This window comes from Apodemus sylvaticus, chromosome 12 (genome assembly GCF_947179515.1).
Source record: "Apodemus sylvaticus chromosome 12, mApoSyl1.1, whole genome shotgun sequence".
In the NCBI taxonomy this organism is placed as follows: domain Eukaryota; kingdom Metazoa; phylum Chordata; class Mammalia; order Rodentia; family Muridae; genus Apodemus; species Apodemus sylvaticus.
Window position 1 is genome coordinate 57,277,800 of NC_067483.1, and position 22,990 is coordinate 57,300,789.

The 22,990-nt window shown below is 39.8% G+C and overlaps 1 protein-coding gene across 1 annotated transcript in view; it reads right to left on the reverse strand.

The window, feature by feature from the left end:
- The window catches only part of Pla2g4a (phospholipase A2 group IVA), a 146,772-nt gene that overhangs the window by 76,617 nt on the left and 47,165 nt on the right, over positions 1-22,990 (reverse strand). The window contains exons 4-5 of the mRNA XM_052200672.1: positions 5,179-5,327; positions 3,983-4,096 (exon numbers count right to left, since the gene is read on the reverse strand). Coding sequence (XP_052056632.1) covers positions 3,983-4,096; positions 5,179-5,327 — 263 coding nt within the window. The remainder of the gene's footprint in view (positions 1-3,982; positions 4,097-5,178; positions 5,328-22,990) is intronic.

A 22,990-nucleotide genomic window follows, 5' to 3' on the forward strand; every position in this document is an offset into this window, starting at 1 on the left:
TGTATGCATGCATGCATGCGGTCTCCCACACGTGCCATGAATACTTTTAACTGAGGGAGAAAGGGTGACTTAGAAAAGTCACAACGCTTCCTCCACCATATCATTCTTGGTGAAATGTGTCACCCAGTTTTAGGCACAATAGCAGGTGCCCTTCCTTACCCACTGAGGCAGCTCTACAGACCCTTTTATTTTTCCTTTTGGAAGCCAGGATATGGGTATGTAGGACAAACTGGCCTGAGACTCATCATCCTGCCTCAGGCCCTCGAGTGCTCAGAACAGGCAAGTGCCACCACACCCAGACACCCAGCACTGCTGCTTTGTAGAATTTTCCTCCTGGTGTTTATCAGAGCTACTGCTGAGTGATTATGTAGTTGCTCCCCATCGCATTGTTAGTTAGCATCCTTATGAGAATGTGAGTCTCTGGAACTAAGATCCTGGCCATCATGTCATCTGTTCTTTGTTCATCACGAAGCAAGTCACAGGGAGCACACAGGCTCGTCACGTTTTACTCAGCACTGTCCACATGACTATCCGCTTTTCACACAGATCATTCGGCTCTTGAGCATGGACGTCTCTGACTCTCTAATACTTAGTAAGCTTCAGGCACGTAATAAGCCCTCACATTCTCCTCATACTGAAGCTTGTCATTCCACCGACAAAGTCAGAATTTTAAAATTATGTAATATGCCCTTGCTGGTTTTATTTTTAACGTCTGTGAAATGGGGAGAATTGTAGGCACTTTTGGGAATGCAGTCAAAGGTACGAAGGGAGAGAGGAACTTAGAAATAATGCATTCTAAACCATCGTTTATGGACGAAAGCGAGACTCAGAGAAGGCAAATGACAAGTCAAACATCTGGAAGGAGAGCAATGTCAATACAAACAAGACTACAGACTCTTAATCCCATTTCTACTGCCAAATGGCTGGAGCTGTCTCTGGGAGTCAGCCCAAGTCCAATCGGAGGTTCCTGTTGATTCACCAGCTGTTTCCTGGCCGTGGACTCCACTCGGGTTGCATCACTATTAACTTTCCAATGCCAAAAGCTTGAGAGAGCTTTGACTAGTAATGTCTTGGCGTGTGATGTCTGTGCTTTTCACCAGAGCCAAGTGTTCTTCTTCTTATATCATGTTACCATAATCATCGTGAAGGCTTCCCTAAGTCTCAGCTCTCCCAGCATTCCCTAGCGACTTGTTCTCTCTTACATGTCTGTGAGTGTTACAGACAGAAAGCCACCCACCTAGGGCAGATCCTATCTCAGGAAATGAAGAGGAAGGCAAGGGTCCCATGGGGCTCTCCCACACGACGAGAAAGAACCCCAGACCCTTCGCTCTCCCAGCCAATTGCCCTTCTGCCCCTGGCCACTCAAGCTCATCAGCTGGAAGGGTTGACATGCAATACAAACTGCAAGGGACTCTAGAGAAAAGCAATGAAGAAAAGCTCTTTGGCCTAACTGTTTTCCCAGACACACTAGGGGAAGGAATTATGTAACCTACTCCCAATTCAGGAATGTAGACAGTCTCTTCAGAGCTCAAGGGTTATATAACTTCACCATGGCAAATGACAGAGGCAGAAGAAATATATTTTTTTCTCCATAATATCTTCCTACATAATCAGTTCTTGCATCAGAGAGTGAGGAATAAAAGAACTGTTTTCGGAAAGGCTAATCCAAGCTTACAAAGCTCTCAACAGATCTTTATTAAAGTCCCAGGCAGGGTGAGCCTTCAGGTGATTCTGGCCACTTCTATGCTATTTTCTCTAGCGTTCACCACCGAGGACCTGACAAACCTTTAACTCACCAGGGCTCATCTTGCTTTCTTCCTTCAAGACTGCACTTTTGCAGTTGCTTATGTTTAGAATGCTCAAAGCTCTATCTCTGCCTCCTGAAATGCTACCCTTTCCTCAACTCATAACAGCACCAAAAGCAAATACATTCATATATAGTGCTTACCAGGTACCAGTCACTGTTCTAGGCAGCAATGTATGTATGCATACATACAGCATGCTTACTCTTTATGTTTTAATTATCATTGTATACTTAATATAGAATGCACTATATGATATTAATATTTAAACTATCAAAATGACATATAGCTTATGCAAAAGTGTAACATGCTACAATTAAATTTATATATGACCATTATTTGGTATTTTAATATGTATAGTTATCATAATAATTCCCTAATAAGATATTATCTCTATTTTTACAGATGAATAAGATGAGTCACAAAGAAACAACTAAATTTCCAGGATGCAAAAGATGATAAAGAATTCAAAGACCTATAAGAATAGCTTTAAGTGTCAAGGTATTAACTGCTATGTTCACTATTCAAACTGTTCAAATGACCTAGTGCCTCCTCTCACAAGACAAACTCCCCTTATTATGTGCTCTACTTAAACTCTATACATACCTTACAGATATTTATCTCAATGAATGGTGATTTATTATTACACATGTACATACACACACACACTCCTCCTTTCACTTCCTATTACCAATTCAATACTATTTCTACCTAAGAGGAAGACAATTGAGGGGAGAACTTTCTGTATCTTATTATATGACTTGTACAAATAAAGTGGCTTGTACATTGTAGGTTTTGTTTTCAATAAATGTTTATAAAATGAGTGAATAAGAAGAAGTTAAAAAGTATCCACAGGAAATTAAGGCATCCATCTCTTGGTACTACATAGAACCATGTCCTCCAGAGCAGGGAGAAGACCCATGGAGTTGCACAGATGTGGGTTCTCAAAGTCTCTGGGTGGTCAGATCATGTGGCCTACCCAAGAAACATTGTGATTACAAGTTAACTTCTAAGGAAGTGGGTATCCACAGTGTACACGTAAGTCCGGGACTGACTCTGCAGGCACATATAATTAGTATTTTACTTTTTTAGTCTATATGGTTTTATTTACCAGTGGAAAAATGCTAAGTTGGGTAGTATGAGTAAGTTACTGATAGAAAATACCATAGATTGTTATCATGGGAGATCAAATGGGAAGAGGTTATCTGAGCTTGCAATAGGACAGGCAGCATGGGGGAGCTGAGAGTTATGGGAGAGGTTTGTGTGAGTAGAGGAACCTGAAGTCACTCTAAGGGTGAGTGAAAACAGTGTTTCCCTGGGCATGATATAACGTGGTAACTATCCCACCAGTTCATTACATGTTTCACGTATGTCCTCTAATTCATTTCTTATACATTTCTCATGCATTAAGATACAGTGAATTTGTTCTGCACAAATAATTTAACAAAGAGTTCTTTTTCATGAATAAATAACTACCAAATTGTGATCATTCTGAAAGTACAATGATAATAAAATTAATACAACATTATTCCTTCTGACCTCTTACTGATTTGGGCCTAATTATTTGAGACAGAATTATTTCCTAAGAGATGCTTGTATATATGTTGCATATATTTTTTATGATATACATTTATGTATATATAATATATATTACAGTATATATTTATATTGATATGTATATCAATATATCAACATAAACAAGTGTGTTTACAATGTAATAGTAAATATATTTTCCAACAAAGTAGCATGCAATGTTGAAATACTTTGCATCTTGCAACATCTTATTATCCCAGATACTAATAGACCCTCCAGTGGAGTCCAAAATTGATGCTTAATTTCACTATTATTTGTAACAACAAAATAACAATAATATATCAATAATCATAATATTTATCACTTTAATCAAGGTGTATATTTAACAATAAGAGATTATTTAGGACAACTGTCTGGATATGGCTAAATGGTAGAATGTTTGCCTAGCCTGTGTAAGGTCCTGGGTCTAAGCCACAGCACTACAGAGAATAACCAGAGAGGACAAGGAAAAGACAGGAAGCAGAAGAGCAAACAAAATGAAAGATAAAGTCTATAAGAAAATATGTTTCCAAACATGAAGTCCAATTTTTTAAAATAAATCAATGCACATGGAATATGGAGTGCGAAATGGTTCTGCTGCTACTTACTTGATTGAAAATAAAAGGGACTTCTTTCTTCTCTCCCACCTTCATTGAAGATACGGGAAATGTAGCTGTGCCTAGGGTTTCATCCATGACGTAATTGGCATCCATCAATGTGATCTACAAAGCAAAGCAGAACATAAATAGTCTCCCGGAATCCTTAGAAGCACTATCTAAAATGTCTATCATGGAGGACAAGAGTGATGGTACAGCAGATAAGAACACCTGACATTCTTCCAAAAGGACCCAGGTTCATTTCCCCACACCCATGTAGCATGTCACACTGTCTGTACCTCCAGTTCTAGGGAATCTAATGTCCTCGTCTTGCTTCCAAGGGCATTGCATGCACATAGTGTACAGACATAATACAGTCCAAACACTCAACACATACAATTAAAAAACAAAGTATTTTTTAAAGAACCTGTTTATCATATAAAGGTCTAGGCCAAGTGAGGTAAGACAAAACCTTTAATACCACATCAAGGGACAGGGCAGGCAGATATTTGGAGTTTGAGGCCCATCTTCTCTACAAAGCAGGTTTCAAGTCAGCCAGGTCTATTTACAAGAACCTGTCTCAAAAATTAATTTAAAATTATCTAAAGTAATATTTCATAATCTCTTAAGGATCTCATCTTTTTGTTTTGTTTTGTTTTTAACTTTGGTCCATTCTAGACAAGTAAGCTATACACACATTCTCTAGAAGTCTTAATAATTACTACACAAAAATACTGTCTTTTTTCTTCCTCTTACTATGACATTTCTATCCAAAGCAAAAAATTTTACATATTCCTAACTGACCAATATTTTATAAAAATGGAATATTATTACCTCTCTATTTTGAAATGTATAAAAAAAATACAGAAAATCAATACAACTACTTTTTTAAAAATCTATATAAATATACCTTAAGAGCAATTGGCAGTCTTTGTAATCTTCATTTTGTTTTGTTTTGTTTTGTTTTGTTTCTAGAGAATTCCCATCTTTAGAACAGAAACTACATTTTCTCTGCAGTGCACAAGCATCCTGAAATCCCACCTGGATACTCACATAACTCCATGAACACTACCCAGATGCCCAGCAAGCATAGCTCCCAGCTCACAGTCAACCACAGTATTTGAGGGGAAAGAAGTCAATGACAAGAGATTTGCTGTCTCTCTGCATGGGACCAAGCACTGCCCATATCCCCTAGAGGATTCACTTACCTCCAAAACATTTTCCTGATTAGGGTCCAAAATGAACTCAAAGGTCTCATTCCACACGGGGTTTATATCATTGTTGAAGTGTCTTGTTCGCTTCCTGCTGTCAGGGGTTGTAGAGATGAAGAGCTCCACATAAGGATCTGGAGTGTCCACTATGGAAGGCAATGGAAGAGAAGGGAACAAAAATGTAACTCACAGTCCCCACCTTTTTGTTAATGTATGATGTTAGTTTACTTCCAGTAAGTCTGCAGTATTATACATCAAAATGTAATAACACACAACAGAACATCAAAAGGTGATATCCTTTTAATATAATCTGCCCTTTCCCTCCATTACAGATGAATGAGAAGGAAACATTTTAAAGCAATCTCCTCAGAAATTCATCCGTCTGGAGGGCCAGCATCTTGCTTGATCCAGCTACCCCACAATGAGAGGAATGTAGCATATATGAGGAGATCAACCAGAACTGGCATATGTCAGGGAATCTATCCTCTGACATACAGCTAATCTTCAGAGAAAGATCTTGACCTTGGGTCACCTCATTACACCAGCTGCAGCCTTAATGACATCATCTAACTGTATAGCATGACCCTCACTACAGGTATGTTATGGTAACAAGATCACAAATTCAAGATCCTCATATTGGTCTACATTAGAAAATTTGTCTTGCTTATTTTGCTTACCTAACACCATACAGAGTAAAAGGCACTGTTAGAGGAATACTGCTGCTGACAGAAATTCCATCTTCTCCAAAGTGCACAGGTATCCTGAAATTGGGCTGGGCAACTCTAAGATGCAGCACTCGTATTAGCAATCAGCCTGTCTTTACTGTGGCAGTATTTGCTCAAACTAAAGTGAAATGTCTAAAATATGAAAGCCCTTTTTGTCATGTAAAAGTACACTAAAGTCATGCCTATGTCTGCTCCCTTAACTACACAGAAAGAGATGCACATAAATGACCTATTTTACCTTATTCCTACTATGTTTATACTTAACTAAATTACTCAAACAGTATAAATGGTGATTGTTCCCTCTTTCGTGAGTCCACCGACTCCTCTGATAATCTACCACTATTTGTACTTTTATTGTATGTATGAAATGATACATCTGTCTTTTCCTATAAGACCATAAATACCTTGAGGCCAAAGAACATAGTATGTTCTCTTCCTGCTTTTAGAATCTGACAAATAAAACCTGCCATAGTAAAATACAAGGTCTGCATTTGTCTTTAACACAACCTTTGCTGTGAGGCCACCAATAACTATAAGTGATGATTTTTGATTAAATGTTTTCAATACATATTTATTTCATTTAAATCTCATATCACAATACAACAAGTGCTATATTTTAGTTTATATGAGGAAATCAACAAGAACTGGCATATGTCAGGCAATCTAACCTCTGACCTACAGCTAAGCTTCAGAGAAAGATCCTGAACTTGGGTCATCTAATTACATCAGCTGCAGCCTTAACGATATCTTGTCTCTAAGAAATAAGGGAGAGATCATAAAACACAGATCTCCATGGAGAGAAGAGCTGGACAAAGAGTGAGAGGCAAGGAAATAAAGGAATATAAATATCTTTTGAGCCAACACCAGGCAATGGGCATCACTCAGGACAACCAGAACAAGAACTGGAAGACTGGAGTTAAGAGAAAAGTCCTCCTGGGGGAGGTGTGGAGAGACCAAGCTGACCTATCCTGCTACCAACACTAAAATTGATCCCTACCATGTACAACAGCTCAAGTCTAAGGAAGGAAACAGTTCCGTGCCCTGCAACTGAACCCGAGGAGATTCACCTAAGACCCTGTGTTATGCTCAGAATGAGGACCACTGATATTGCCTACAACACATCTAATAATGAGCTACACCATACCCGTCATGAATAACTACATTGTACTGACGGACAACACACCCTGCAGCCAGTGGGAGGTGTCTCACTACTCATTCTGCTTAAATTGTAAGAATAGGGCCAACCTGGCTCCTGAGGAAGAAAGTTTTTTTAACAAGTGATCAATGAAAAAAATTTAAAAAGAGATTTGTGAAAAGAAAAGGTGGTAGAGGCCGCAGTCTCATGGACAAACAGATTCAATGATCTGAGCTTCTGGTCAGCAGCCCATCAACATTGGGCCAGTGTGGTGAATATATAGCTGTGTGCTGGGAATCAAGAGGCAAGACTTTTGAGGAAGATCAAGGGAGCAAGAGCCAGAAAGACATATAATTCAGCACCTAGAGCTTGCATAATAATGGCCAGTATTGTTTCACAGTTACAAATAAATAGGTTTATCCATATATATCGTGTTTTTCCATACTCATCACATCAAATAACATATCCAATGTTCTTCACTTACTCTTTGAAACACTCCTCACTGTTTGTTTTAATTTTCTTTTGTTGTTGTTGTTGTTGTTTGGTCCTAATTGTATAAAGATCAGCAAAGGAAATGGCCTTTAGAATTGTTTAAATTTCTACCTCAGGGCTCATGTGACCTTGAGCAAGGACATCAAGTCTCAAAGCAAGTGTGCCATATTGTAAAAAAAATCATCTCAGCCCCTAAACAGGCAATGAGCAGGCGGGGTGTGGTCTTCATCATTAATGCATTAGTGTGCTGTCTAGCTGACATGGCCGACATAGGACAGCTTCTGATGGCACAGATGAAATCCCACTCTGGAGAACAGGTGGCTCTTGCCCTTTCTAAATTAGCATGTGTGTTTCCTAGACATAGCAAGAAGAGCTATGGAACAGCAAGGCAGCCCTGAAGTGTGATAAGAGAAAAGCACTGGGGTGGTCTGCCCCCTCAACTCGCTCCTTTTCCTCTACACAATTCTCCAGAGCTTTAGGATGCCAAACCAGAAGAAAATCAACATATTTAGAGCAGTTATGGCATCCAGAGATTATAAAGAGAAGCAGGCTTTCCTCTGTGGAGTACACATAAATCCATGGCTTCTATGAGAATATGATACAGCAATGAAACACAAAAAGGAACACGGCTATTTCTCACTCCATCGGGCCAATCCTTTTTCACAGTGCCGTTTGTACTTTCTGTGCTTGTTTGTTTTCAAATATATTTCCCAGAATATTAGGGGAGAAACTAAAGTAAACCCATTTTTGAATATAGAAGCTATATGGGAAAGAGAGGCATGTGGATGATAATCATTCATTCATTCAATGCACTTTCAAGCTCACGCTGTAGGCCAGGATTGCCTGTCAAAAGGTACTTTGGCTTTGATAAAGAGCCAAACCCTAAACTGTAGATTTGAATTATGAAAGTGACTCAAAAAACAAATAGTCTAATTTTAACAGCAAAATAAATGGGAGACAAGCAGATACACCACACTGGTGACTCCCCGCTCACTCACCCAAGTGGTTATGCAAAAACCAGGTCAAGTCGTAGGTGGAGAGATTGTTATTTGAGGCTTGATATTTGAGTCTTATATCAAAGATGTTTTTATTTTACTTTATTTCATTATGTGTATGAGCATTTTGCCGACCTAATGTACACCCTAATGTGTGCCTGGTGCGCATGAGGGTGAGAAGAGGCACCGGATCCTTTAGAATGGCAGGAAAGGAAGTTATTGCGTTACCACGTGGGTACTAGGAATTGAACCCAGGCTCTCTGCAAGAACAACGCATGCTCTTGACCATCCAGCCACCTCTCCATTCCTTCCTGTGAGTCCCAGAGGAAGAAGATGGAAAGATTTACAGAGCAGAGAAGGAAACAGAAGGTAAAGTTCCTTGGAAGACACCAGACAGGAACAAGAAGTGGCAGTTAGTAAAGTGGAAGGTCTCAATTAATAACACGGCCATTTTTCAGTGAATTTGGACTCTCAGTACCTGCCCTGGTTTAAAACATTTTAACTTAGACAAAATGAAAGGAAAAAATCATATTTAAAGATAATGGGTTCCATCTTTATCTGTCAAACTATTAAAACATTTTAAAAAATTAGGATCTCATTCAATCCTTTTGCTTTGCAAGTATTTATTTTTAAATAAAATGAATAGCTTAAATGCTTGAAAAGAGTGACATGTTTGTTGGGGGGGGGGCTGTTCTTATTTTTTGGTGTTTTTTTTTTATTTTGTTTCCCCTGTTGCTTCTTTATCAAGAGACTTAAAAGTTAAGATATCAAAAGTTGACGGGCCAACGAGAGCAGCTGTCAGATGAAGAACTACTACCAGCTCCCAACTCTGATTTTGTAGTCTCATTTTCTACTAATCATGTAAGCCAGGAAACACTGTATCCCCATGAGAGTCTCCAGAATGAAAGGAAATTTTAAGGTATGAGTTTTAAAGTCCAAATCCATGCTATTAAAAACTATAATAATGGCTGGAAAGGTAACACATTTAGAATCTGTGAGAAGGGAAATAGTCCATTTTGATAGCAAAAAACTTAGCCGAATGCTTTAAGAGAATTTCCTGGAAATGCATTTTGAAAAATAAAAAAAAAATCAATAAAAGACAAGAAAATAACAGAACCCCCTGCCTAATTCATATCTTATGAATTTATACCCACAGGGCCATTTGTTTATGTTGAACTACTACTAAGAAGCCAGTGAACACCTAAATTATTTCCAGTTAGAGAAATAATGAGGCAAAAACTCTTTTGCATCTCGTCCTTTTATCTACATCTTGATAAAAAAAATGATGGGGGTGTAGGATAAAGCCCATTTTCGTTATCATAAAGATGGCATGAAGCTACATGCACCAGAAATAGCTCCACAAATCCACAGCTCTGAAACTTACTCATAAACTCTAGGAGCGCCTGCCTGAAGTCATAACAGTCCCATCTGTCACTCAGCTTTATCCAGGACACAAACTATGTGATTCATGGCAAGAACTGGTGCAGCTCCCAAACTCCTAATTCTATTTAAAAAAATACATATCTATTGTTTTTTCTCTTCCACTATACCCCAATACAATCTAAACTCCTTGCTTGAAATAAAGTTGATTAGTAATCTACTCATTTCGGGGACGAGGCACAAACAAACCCCAAAGATCTCAAAAACAGGGGTTCCCAAAAATGCAGAGTCACATTTATTATAAGTGATAGAGAGCTTTAAAGTTTGTTTCCATTTTTTTGAGACCATTGGCTTCTTTCCCAGAATCATCTGCAATGGTGGGTATAAAATACAAACTGGAACTGGGGAGATCTGAGGACTCATCAAAAATGTGCAAAGCCCTGAGTTCATCTGAGAACCACATAGGAACAAAGGGAGAAAGAAATGAAGGGAGAGATATGAAGGGAGGGAGGGAAGGAGGGACAAGGAGGGAGGGAAGGAAGGAAAACCCAGGCCTCTTCATCTCTCATCGGAATCTTCAAATTGGTTTAGCAATCTCCATTTTTAGTAACATAATCAGGTGACTGTTTTACACACCTTTCAAAACCAAGGACACAAGACATAATATTAGAAGAAACTAAACAATAGCAGTGTGCTAACACCCATATAAACGCTTGCCATAAGGAAAATGACAAATACTATCTGGCCCTTCCGAACAGGAATTATTCTGCCATACATTGTTAAGCACAGCTCAGTTAACCACTGCTGATTCTATCCAACATTTAATTAATCTTCAAGTAAAGCCATTTCCAAGAATAAAGTAGAAATGAGGGTCAGCAATTTGTTTGAGGTCATGGGCTGATATTTAAAGACTATTTTTCAACTATCCCCAAACCAGAAAGATCAAAACTTAAGTACGAATTTCCTTAAAGATAGGCCTACTGATGTTTCCAAATGTAGCTATTTCTTTAATTTTGTATGATAATTAACAATGACAATCTTACATGAGGATCCACAACAGCTTTGTAGTTAGACAGGCTCTTTGGTACTGATATCCTAAGGTAGCTGAGTGGCTTTCACAGCCCCTAGGACAGGATGGTCAGTAACACCATTTGACTACTAGCCTGCTTTCTATCACTTCAGAATAATTTTGCCCAGTTCCAACTTTATGCAAACAAAAGCAAGCATGCAATATGTAATCTGAGTCTGATGCTTTTTGTCCACCATTACATTTGGACGACTTGTTTCTATTGACATATAGAGAATAATTTTCAAGGATGGTCTCACAGTTATTTAAAGTCTTAAAAATATTTAATTCAGGGTTGGAGTGATATGGTTAAGCAGTTAAAAGTATCCAGGATCCAGGTTTTGTTCTCAGTTCTAAGCACCCACTTTTAGGCAGCACATAAAACAACAGCTTGTAACTTCAGTGTGAAAGGCTGTGAGGGCTTCTCCTGGCCTCCACAGGTGCCTGCACTCATATGCTTTCACACACACACACACACACACACACACACACACACACTTAAATAAAAAAAATAAACCTTTAAAAATATTTTTCAAAGACATACTATGCCCTCCTCGAATCTCTCTGTGGGAAGCCATTAGAGACCCTCACTTTGGCTGACAGGGCAAAGGCCCTGAGATAAGCAAACAAGAGCCTCTCCCGTGGGCATTGGTTTAGCCATTGTCTCGAGATAACTGCAGAATGGTCCTGCCTGCATCATCACCCGGTAATTGCGGTGGAAGGAAGTCCTGAGATAACTGCGGCAGGCTCCAGCCTGTGCAAACACCTGTTGTCTCCACCAGAGGACCCTTATCTCTTCCTGCTGAAACTGCTAGATTGCCCTTCCTTTCTTTGTCCTTGCCTTGGGGTACGCCCCTCCTGAAAGCCTTAAAACCTGTGTACCCCAGAACATTAAACGAGGCTTTGACACAACCCAGATTGACTTGCCGTTCTTGGTGCTTAGCCTCCTTCCTTCTCTCCCCCCTTTTGACCCTCAGGTAGCTCCCCTTCGGAACCCTGGAATAACTGACCCACTGGATGGGTTACATCTCTCTGTGCTTCTATAGTATAGTTCATCTCAGATCTTAAACGTCTTGATTGGGGTTTAAGTGGCAGGGAAGGTGCATTACTCCTTTCCCCCAAGGTTGCAAGGAAGGGTGGTACAGACACGAGAGGTGCAGAGTCTTTGGTTACAAGTGCACATATACCTTACTACTGAATAAGGCATTTTTGAAGGATTCCTTCTTTTTCTGGCATGACAATTCAACTCTAGGTTTTCTATAACTGTCGCTCAAGGGCTCTGGCTTACACAGAACACCGGTGTCTCCCTCATTCACATCTTCTGTCTACCTCCATTGTAAGGTCGTAAATCTGTTCTTACTGTCCTGAAAATCCTTCAATATGCAGAAACGAAACTCATATCTTTTCCATCTCTCTTTCTCTAAACACTACACAAAACAAAAACTAGATGCAAAACTTGGACTTTGTTCTGGCTTTCCTTTTTGACTTTGTGACACCGTCATTTACAGCTGCAGGAGTTAAAAAGCAGAGTCACTTCCTTTCCCTCTGAGCTTTTTATATCCAATTTTCTCCACAAGTTTTGTTTCTTGCACCTTAGAAATGAACCTTCTACCTAGTTCCTTAATAATAATTCCATTCACACTGCTACTCTCGTTCACCAAGCACCACATTACCTTGGCTATAACCACAACGCAATCCTAATCTCGCAGTGGCTAATTCAGCAGGCACACTCTCCATGACACCATACACTTGTAATTCTGAAGCATAGCATTTAACTTCACTTCCTGCAAAGTGAGGGCTAAACATGGTGTGGGAACAAAAATAAACCAGAAAGGCCCTTCACCCACCCCCAGGTTGCCCTGTGGTCGGCGACTCTTCCTCAACCACATACTGCAACGCTGTTGTTGGTCTTTAACAGTAAAACCAAAGTGCACCCTGAGATTCCGCCTCATTTCAAACAATCTGCCCACACAGACTGGGGGCAGAAATCTTTGTTCTAATATGGCAGAGCTGTTCTTCAGATTTGCACACATCATTATTTTCTCTCCATGTTGAAAGTTAAAAGCTATGCGTGCCACTGCTACTGTCCTAGGAATGTTCAAGAGAAAAGTCCAAAGACTGACCGAGAGTTAGGACTAAAAGGAATGCTCTTACTTAATTGGTACTTTCCTAGACAGAGAATTGACTGTTCTGCTTTTCTGTTGGATGAAACTGGCAACCGAAAAACCGTTTTACCAACAAGCTTAGAATATATACATCTACAGAGAAGAAAACCAGCAATGATTCAAGTTACTAATTAGACATGACTACTCCCACAACACAGAAAAAGACAGACAACTCAGGGACAGCTCAGTGGTTAACAATACTCATCACACATGTATGATAGTGGACTGTGAATCCCAGGACTGACATCCAAAGCCTAGTGTGTTCCCTTGCATTTCTGCCTCTGCGTACTAACCTAAGATCACAAGTTTCTTATTCAGTGAGAGACACTGCCTTAAAGAAATGAGACACACTATGATACAGAAGGATGCCCTGTGTCATCCTCTGGTCTATACACGTGTATGTGTACAAGTGCACATTATATCACACATACTGGCATTTATAGGCATGCATATCACACACATGTACAGAAACATATATGACCAGAAAACAAACAACAGGCTTTTAACTCAGTCTCTCTAAGCCACACTCCTAGCTGTAGCCAATAAAGCAATTTTAAGCCATTTCTGTCTGTACTACACAGTAAGCATCATCCTGACAGGGATTCCTTACTTCTTATGCATCATTGAATGGGAGAATGACAAATACAACAGCAAATTATGAAATGTAAACATCACAAGAATCTAATGAATATAGTAAATGGTTATCTAATAATGAGAGATGCTTAGGAACAGGTGGCCCTTACAATGGGCTCAGTATTATCCCTCTTTTAGCCCTCAGCCATATGCCACATCTCTCCTAATATAGCTCCCATTGTTTTTAATTGTATTTCAAAACAAATTAGTGTCAGCCACTTCTTCCAGGTGTATTTGTATTTCATCTGTAAAATCAAATTCTGGCTCTCCCTGAATAATTCCTTACCAGAACAGGAATGTATCAGGGTAGGTGTTTTTAGGTATCAACCCATGCTCCCTCCAGAGAAGGCTAAGAACTGGAACCTTATGGCTAGAAATACTGAAAGCTAACACTAACAAACGGGGGAAAGTACTGAAGCAGTAAAAGACAGATATCTGCAGATCTCCAACAACGTTCAACTTTTGTTGCTTTTGTACGGTTATTTTACTTAAGTGGTACCATTTCTAAGGAAACAAAAATGCCTTTGTAGTAATTCTACGTCTTGGGAGTCAACTTAGTTGGTAAAGTCCTTCCTGCACACACTTAAGGAACTTAGTTTACCCAGTTTGCACTAAGTCCTGAGTTCGATCCCCACTTAAATCTCAGTACTCTCCAAACCAGACATGGTGGAATGTGCCTGTAATCTCAACACTCAGGGAAGACAGGAGGATCAGAAATTCAAGGTTATCCTCTGCTATGTAGTGAGTTCAGGGCCAATCTGGGTTATATGAGACTATGTCTCAACAACAACAACAACAATAACAACAACAACAATAACAACCACTACATTTCATAGAGCCACAGAAAAGGAAGAAATGAAGTATAAAGTCTTGAGAACTTTGCTCAGCTCCTCTGGTTATTTAGTGAATAGCTATGCTGTGAAGGAACCTGAGAAGATTGTTAACTTCAGTTAACAGTCAAGGGTGTCTAGACATGAAATGGCTGATTAGCTTCCCCCTGTTCACACAGCTGACAAACAGAGGACACATGAGGCTGGCAACACATAGGCGCGGGCTCTGCCTCTGCACAGCTTCCTCTTTGGTGGAAAACATATCAGTGTTGTACCTTGCTACAGATAAGATGTTTCTCTCTTTTTTTTTTTTTTTTTTTTGAGGGACTAGGAAAGCCCCAATTTACTGGTTAAGGACATTTACCAATAAGGGCATTAGGGAAGAAAAATTGCTTGCTACAATAAGTCTTGGTTATGTTTCCTTAGTATTTCTTTTCCAAAGTCAAAATTCCATGTTGCTGTTACAGTGTTTGAATTTTATCTGAAATTTTATCTCAGTGATTTCACTGAAGCCAGACATGATAGTGCATGTGTGTAATCCCAGCACTTGAAAGGTAGAGACAGAATGATAAAATGTTCAATGTTCAAGTTCATCCCCAGCACAGAGAGTTCATGAGTATCCTTGGCCAAAAAGCAAAACAAAACAACAACAACAAACCAGAAACTTGAAGTATTTTGATATATCAAAGGAGCTGTAAAAACAGAAAACTACTTCTAAGGACAGAGATGAAATGCTTGATGATATTCCAACTATATCTCAGTAATAGTTAATTAACCATTCCAGTTCCACACAATTCTAAAAAAAAAAAGTTTTATTTTCAGTAAGAACAAACTTTAAAACATTAAAAAGTACATGCTAGACATTTCTAGAAAAATGTTTAAAATTTGAGAGTCATAGGGCTATTTTATTTAACACAGAAACTTTAAGAAGGTACTTTGTTTGGAAATGTAAGAATGATTAATCTCAGTTTTTAAAATTTAATTCTTTCACATTTTAATCACAGCCTTTTACAACTTTTTCAGCAAAAAGAGTGTCGTTAGTACACGCAAAGAGGACTGAGAATAACTCAACTGTAAGAGAGATTTGGAAAATAAGCTTGGTTCTCACTTGGTTTCAACCATCAGCCTTTCAAAGTATAGATACAAATAAAAGGAGGAACAGAAGGATGCTCCTGTGTGAGACAGTGGTAAGGAGGACCTAAAGGAGTGGGTGGTGGCTGAGAACTCAAAGCGGCACATGGACAGTGTGTGGGGATCCCTACTGGGACAGGCAATGAACTTCCTCTTCGATGCCACCTATATACACCTATACTGCTGTAACACACTTCTGCTTACTCCATTGAATAAAGGGGTGAAATTCCATAAACTGAGTGAAATTCCACCTAGCCAAGGCTACTGAAATGCATAATAATATTGCTAACTGAACCTCTAAGACTTAAATCAACACACACACACACACACAAAACCTATTCAAATTTAAGTGCAGAGGAAAACACCTAAATGGACTCCTAAATTCAATTGACAACTTACACAGGATGTGATGTTCTAAGCAGAGGAAGAAAACATTCCACTTTAGCACCTGGTACTTCTCCATGCCTAACACGTTCTCTTCGTTGTCACATAGAGCTAAGACATGTGAGATAAACATGTTATGGGACACTTGACTCATCTTGAAATTATCTCCTATGAAATGACCACTGGGGAATAATTTCATTAGATTTAGAGCCCTTTAAACTTTTGGGTGTACTCAAAAACATTCCAAAGACATTAGCAAACTCTTAAAACCCTCATATTCAGCCATAACCTAAAGGTTGACCCTAGAGAAACAATTTACCAAATACACATGTCAGAGTAGCAAATGGGAAAGAGCAAGGCCAGTTGCAAAGAATAAGGTTTGAAATTAATTCTGTAATTAAAGTACACAATCACTACTAAGAATTTCTATACAGGGTACTTCAGAAAACTTCTAATAAAATGTGGACAGAAATAACACAAACATTTATAATCTGGAGTGGAGGAGTAACATAAAGGTATTTTTCCAGTCCTCTCCTCACTGAGGCAGTAAAGGGAGCATCATTCAGGAAGAGAGGCTCATCAATTTGATTTATTTTACCAGCACTCCTTAAGTTCTTAGTTGAGATGTTGGAGAGTATTTATGTCTTTTTATGTGGATACAGGAACCGGTTCCACAACAAAAGGCAGTATTTCGGAACACACAGATAAGTACTTAACTTATGCTAACTCAAGCATTCACATTTCCAAGACAAAGTAAACAAAGTCAAAGAGAGGGTGTGTAACTTGTCCCCAAACATGGCACTTGTGACTGGGAATAATTAGCTGTGGTCTTTTGAAGAGGCTTTAACTAGGTGATCTTAAAGGAGGGATTTAGGTTGCTGCTTTAAAAACAGGACTGGAAAGGGTGAGTTGGGAGATGGCTCAGTAGGTTGAAAACAAAACAAAACAAAACCCGTTTTGTGCAGTCGTGATGATGTAAGTATGGATCCTCAGAACACATAAAGTCAGACATGCCACTAAGTGTCACAATGTTCCCACACTGAGAAAGAAGGCAAAGATTGGAGAGTTCCTAGAAGGTTGCATGTCAGGTAGCCTGGGTCTGAAGCTATGAACAAGAGCTGACCAAACATGGTAGAAGGTATGACTGACACTTGTGGACCTCTATGACTCCACATATGGACTGTGGTATGCATGCAAAACATTAACAAAAATGAGCTTACATGTGTTTTATACACACATACACACACACACAATCATAAAATCATGAGTTTTAACTTCCTTGCACTCCAAAATGTTGGAAAGCTATGCTTCCCACCCACTGTGTGAGGCTGGGTACTCATAGGTCTAGAATCAGCATCATTATCCCATGGATGTTCACAAGTTCCCTTTGATGTTGCAAAACTAAGAAGTCTTCCCTTAGGGGCATTTCATTTCCTATCAAAAACAGAAGGCCGGGATCCTTAAAACCATGGAACTGAAGATGGAAGCCAATTATGGTCATCTCTAATGCTTGCCACAGCCCTTCCTTCTGTGTTACAGGCAATTCTAAACACCTAGAACCCTTGCAGTTTCTTAGAGAAAAGAAAGACAACCCACACTCCCCTCATTTATCACTAATGAGTTGGGGCTTGGTCTTAAGCTTGCTTTTTCTTGCTATGGTTAAAGACCAAGACCAAAAGCAACTCAGAGAAGAAAGGCCTTATTTCATTTCATACTTATAGTCTATCACAAAGGGAAGGCAGGGCAAGAATCTGGTGGTGGGAGCTGAAGCAGAGGCCATAGAGGAATGCTGCTTACTGACTTGTTCACAATGACTTGCTTGCTCAGCTTTATAATATGACCCAGAATCACCTGCCCAGTGGTTCCCAGATGACCTCAGATTGTGTCAAACTGACCCGAACAAACCCAGAGTCAAACCTAATGTGACTTAGAAATGTGCTAATTGAGTGTTGCTTTCCCTGAGTATGTGCATAAATATTCACACCACCACTCATTGATGTGTTAAGAATGATCACTGGAATGCAAAATATATGACACAGTATGCTTCAAGACTCACTGAGCATTAGCAAATATTTTATGCTTAATAATCACTTTATACATGGACATGTAGTCAAAACTAACTTTAAAGGTATTTTGATCATTATTTCTGGAATGACATAGGTGTTTGTTCTGCATTAAGTACCAGTTCAGAACTGTTGCTGATTCCTCCTACGTGAGCATCTCCTTTGAAATCAGAAGAGAAGCTGTAGAGTAGCCCTTTTCTCAGAAGCTAGTACAAATGTTCCTATGAAGGCATGTGGTCTAAAGTATTTAAAAACCCTTGCATGGCACTAAAGAAATGGCTCAACTGTGAAGACTATTTTCTGAGAATTCCTGAGGCCTGAATCTGAGATCAACGCTATGCAAGGAATCATGTCTCCAATAAGTCCACATTCAAGAGGGAAAAAGACAGTAGGGCTTGCTGGCTTTCAGCTTAGCCAAGAAAATGCAAGCTCTTGAGTTCTAAGAGAGCCCCTGCTGCAAAGGAAGAAGTGGAGTAAATAGAGGCGCATATTCTCCGGCAATTTGTACAAATGATGATAGCAAATTTTTTTCTAAATTTCACACAAACAACACATTCTTAACAAGATTTGCCTTGTCTCAACTAAAGATACTTGCAGAAGTGAATAAAACTATGTTTATAATGCTGCAGTAGTTAAAAGCAGGAAAATACCAGGCAAATATTATATAACCACAAATTAAGATAAAGGAGCACTGAGCGCCAGGAATCCCTTGGATGGGGGTGCAGGCCTAGGTGCTTGGGAATGTTCATGTGTGTATAGGACCTGACAAAAAGGAGACTGCTTGATTTTGAATAGGCACTGAGGTCCTTGGAGCCATAAAAAGAAACAATACATTTTTGCTACTTGTAACGTGGCTTAATTATGGTTCTAGTCTAATGAACTTCGGTATTGAAGAACAGAATTATGATGCAAGATTCAAGTCTGTATTGGATTCTGTCAGTCTTCTAGCTGGAGGTGCTATGAGCTGTGGAATGGGCAGTCTTTGTGGGAATTAGAAAGCAAGATAAAGGTGGTAGGGGGCTTATGGTACTTGTTTTAAAAAGTAAAAGCAGTAAAGCCTAAAAACACTTAAGACTTTTACTCTGCTATTCAATATGGAAGCTATACACATAAGGAAAAATGAAGACAGACAGAAGCATCCGCCTCCTCAAAGAACTCAATGGATCTTCCATACCTCCAGCACTTAGTTGCTTGATTTCATCTACTTGATGAAACTTCTGAATTTGAATCTGTATTTTTAATTAGATTTTCTGGTGATCATGTGAATATTAAGATCCTGTAAACATGTCCATATCTCTCTTAAATTGGTTTGTTCTGTTGAAAAGTCCTCGTCGATTTCTGCTGTCTCCTGAGCAATGAAAAGAAAGGCCTCCCTATGATTCTATAAATATCTTTAGAAGCTCTGATATTTTCAGGGTAAAATCTGCAGAGGAAAGTTCTCAGTGTCCAAGAAAGAGGTCAAGAAAAACCTTAAGAGTTTGGTATAACATACCTGGAATCCCAGCACTGGGGAGGCTGAGGCAGGAGTATTTCTGTCATGAGTTCAAGGTCAGCCAGGGCTACATAGTAAGACTGTCTCAAAAACAAATAAACACAAAATTCTCTTCCACAGATACCAATACATATTAAAATCTCTTTGTTAATTTTGTAAGACCCTTTGAACAAAGCCCAATAGACTCCTTGCCTGATCCCTTCTCAGAGAATGAAGCTTGGCTTTATCTGCATCTCAACTCTGGGATTGGCCTCTGCTATCCCATGACTTTTTGTATTCCCTGGCACTTTTTAAAATTAAGGAGCAAGAACTCAGTACAGCAACTCAAATAGTTGCCCATCAGCTTGGTTTGATTGCACACTTAGTTCACTATCATGGTTGGGTAAATACAGGGAGAACTTACTGAAATCCTGCCACCAGTGCAGCCAGCCCTCACAGGCACAACTTCTGTTAGAAGAGTCAAGGAATTAGGGTCATACCCACTAACACTCAGCTCCCAACCTGTGCGTTCCCACTGCCTGTTACATGTCACATCTAAAATAACTGACTGCAAAAGTAAAAGTATATCAACTTAATGCAAACTACTTATTTTAGAAACGAGACCACGCAGACGATCTTTAGCCAGGTGCAAATTTGGACTTCAACCTGCATGTCTATCAACCTTGACCACATTAATGCAGAATGTGGTTGGTTCTGGAACATGAGGTACAAGCCACACACAGTAATAGCAACATTCAATAATTCTAAGATCAGCAGCCACGCCCATAAGAGATTGACAACTATCTTGGTCTTGTTTGACTCAGAATCCTAAGACAAAAAGCCACAAATGAGGATGGGTTATGATTAAAATGTCAGTTTGGAGTAGGATGTGGTGGCATATACCTGTCATCCAGCAGCAAGGAGGCTGACAGAAGAGGATACCAAGTTCAAAACCAGCCTGGAGTTCCAGGTCAACCTTGTCATTAACCTCATTTAGCACAACTGTTAGCTGAGCTATTATTTAATGAGCTATGTTATAATCCCTAAAAACATAGTTTATTGGATGCCTATGTTTTATTTTGACACTTAAATAATGCATAAGGCTATTTCCAAGTATAGCTAGTAAGAATGGGATAATTCGCTGGGCATTGGTGGCGCACACCTGTAATCCCAGCAATTGGGAAGCAGAGGCAGGCAGATTTCTGAGTTTGTGGCCAGCCTGGTCTACAGAGTGAGTTCCAGGACATCCAGGGCTATTCAGAGAAACACTGTCTCAAAAATCAAACAAACAAACAAAAAAGAATGGGATAATTCACCAGGAGATAAAATAAAAACAAATATGAAGATCATATTATATAAAAACAAAACATATTCGGAAACAGAAACAGCTACCTGATATGCAGCCTCCTTGGGAAAGACCACCATACAAAAGTAACACAGTAGCAACCTACCTATTTACCCACATGGAAATTTAATGAAATTTGTTTTTAAATATAGACACTTGAAAACAGAACAGGGTGTCAGGTTCTGCTATCTTGACTTTCTGGGTCTTAGATGTTTGCAGTAGTTTTATGATTTTTCAAATACTTTGATAGCTTCCTATGATGACCTGTTTCCTAAGAGTTTGCAAGCAAACTACATGCATCTTTCTTGTTCATCTGCATGGCTCCAGTTCATTAGAGCTTACCTCGGATGAGGATCCTATACTCTCCTCACTGTGACGTCATGAAGCTTCTAAAAAAGTAAGGCCTTGGCCTTCACTATTGCCTTCCTTTTTTAAGCAAATTTGCCATGAACTTTGTTTGCTTATTGTTGTTGTTGTTGTTGTTGGTGGTGGTGGTGGTGGTGGTAGTGGTGGTAGTGTTGTTGTTGTTGGTGGTGGTGGTGGCGGTAGTGGTGGTAGTGGTGGTAGTGGTGGTAGTGGTGGTGGTGGTAATGGTGGTAGTGGTAGTGGTGGTGGTGGTGGTGGTGGTAGTGGTGATGGTAGTAATGATGGCAGTGGTGGTGGTGGTGGTGGTGGTAATGGTGGTAGTGGTGGTAGTGGTGGTGGTGGTGGTGGTAGTGTTAGTGATGGCTGTGGTGGTGGTGGTGGTGGTGGTGGTAGTGGTGATGGTAGTAATGGTGGTAGTGGAGGTGGTGGTGGTGGTGGTGGTAATGGTGGTAGTGGTGGTAGTGGTGGTGGTGGTGGTGGTAGTGTTAGTGATGGCTGTGGTGGTGGTGGTGGTGGTGGTGGTAATGGTGGTGGTGGTAATATTGGTGGTGGGTGTGGTGGTGGTGGTGGTGGTGGTGGTGGTGGTGGTGGTGATTGAGGTGGTGGTAGGTTTTGTTCCTGTTGTTCCCTCTGTTCCTTCTCCCTGTGTATTCCTACTTCTGTTACATCACTAGAGGCTAGCAACAATGTCCTACCACGTTGAAAAAAATCACGTAGTCAAAATGCTAGCCATCATTCTTCTTTATCAACATATAGAGCTAACATTTACTTTTTAAATAAAGGCAGGCAGCATAAAATTGAAATAGGGTGGAGCAGGAGACATGGCTCAGCAACTAAGAGCACTTGTGGCTTTTGTAAGCTTGGTTCCCGATGCCCACAGCTCCAGGGAACCAGACCCCCTTGGCTAACCTCTATAGCACATGCATACACATAGCCAAAGCACATCTGTAAAACAAACAGATGGAACTGGGGCTTTCAGCTCTTCATGTGTTCCAGGTCTTGAGAACACTGACCTAACACTTGATCACTGAACCTGAACTCGGGCCTTTCACCTATATTCAGTGGCTATTCCTCTCATGGACCCTTTATTTTTAAAAGGGCATATCTGGAGCCCAAAGGTCTAACCTGTGTCAATCCACTGTAGGTACACAGTTCAGCATTATTCCCATTAGTCTACTTCCTGGAGTAATTACAGTAAATGCCTCAGGTTCCAAAGGAATCCAGTCCACACCAGGTGAGACTATCAGAGTCTTTCCTATCAGTCTAGACTATCAGAGTCCACACAGCTCTATCTGATATACACATCTGCACAGTGAGTCCGAGTCACATCCCAAGTGTATTGCATGTGTCACATGCAAATGCAAGTGTCACATGCATTGTCTCTACACAACAGAATGAGCATTGGTGGAGGAAGACCACTGCTACTTTGTCTAAGAGATAATAGCCATATTTGTTAAAGTCAAATCAGGACTATTGTTTGCATGGCTGGCAAGTCATTGGCACAGGGTTTCATAAGAGAAAGAAAGGCCTTTTCATCTAACGGTTGACCTGTTCCACTCCCAGGATTTTTGACTAAGGGTTCTGAGTCAGCCAAGAACAGGGCCGCTGTCGGTCTCTCCGGGACACGG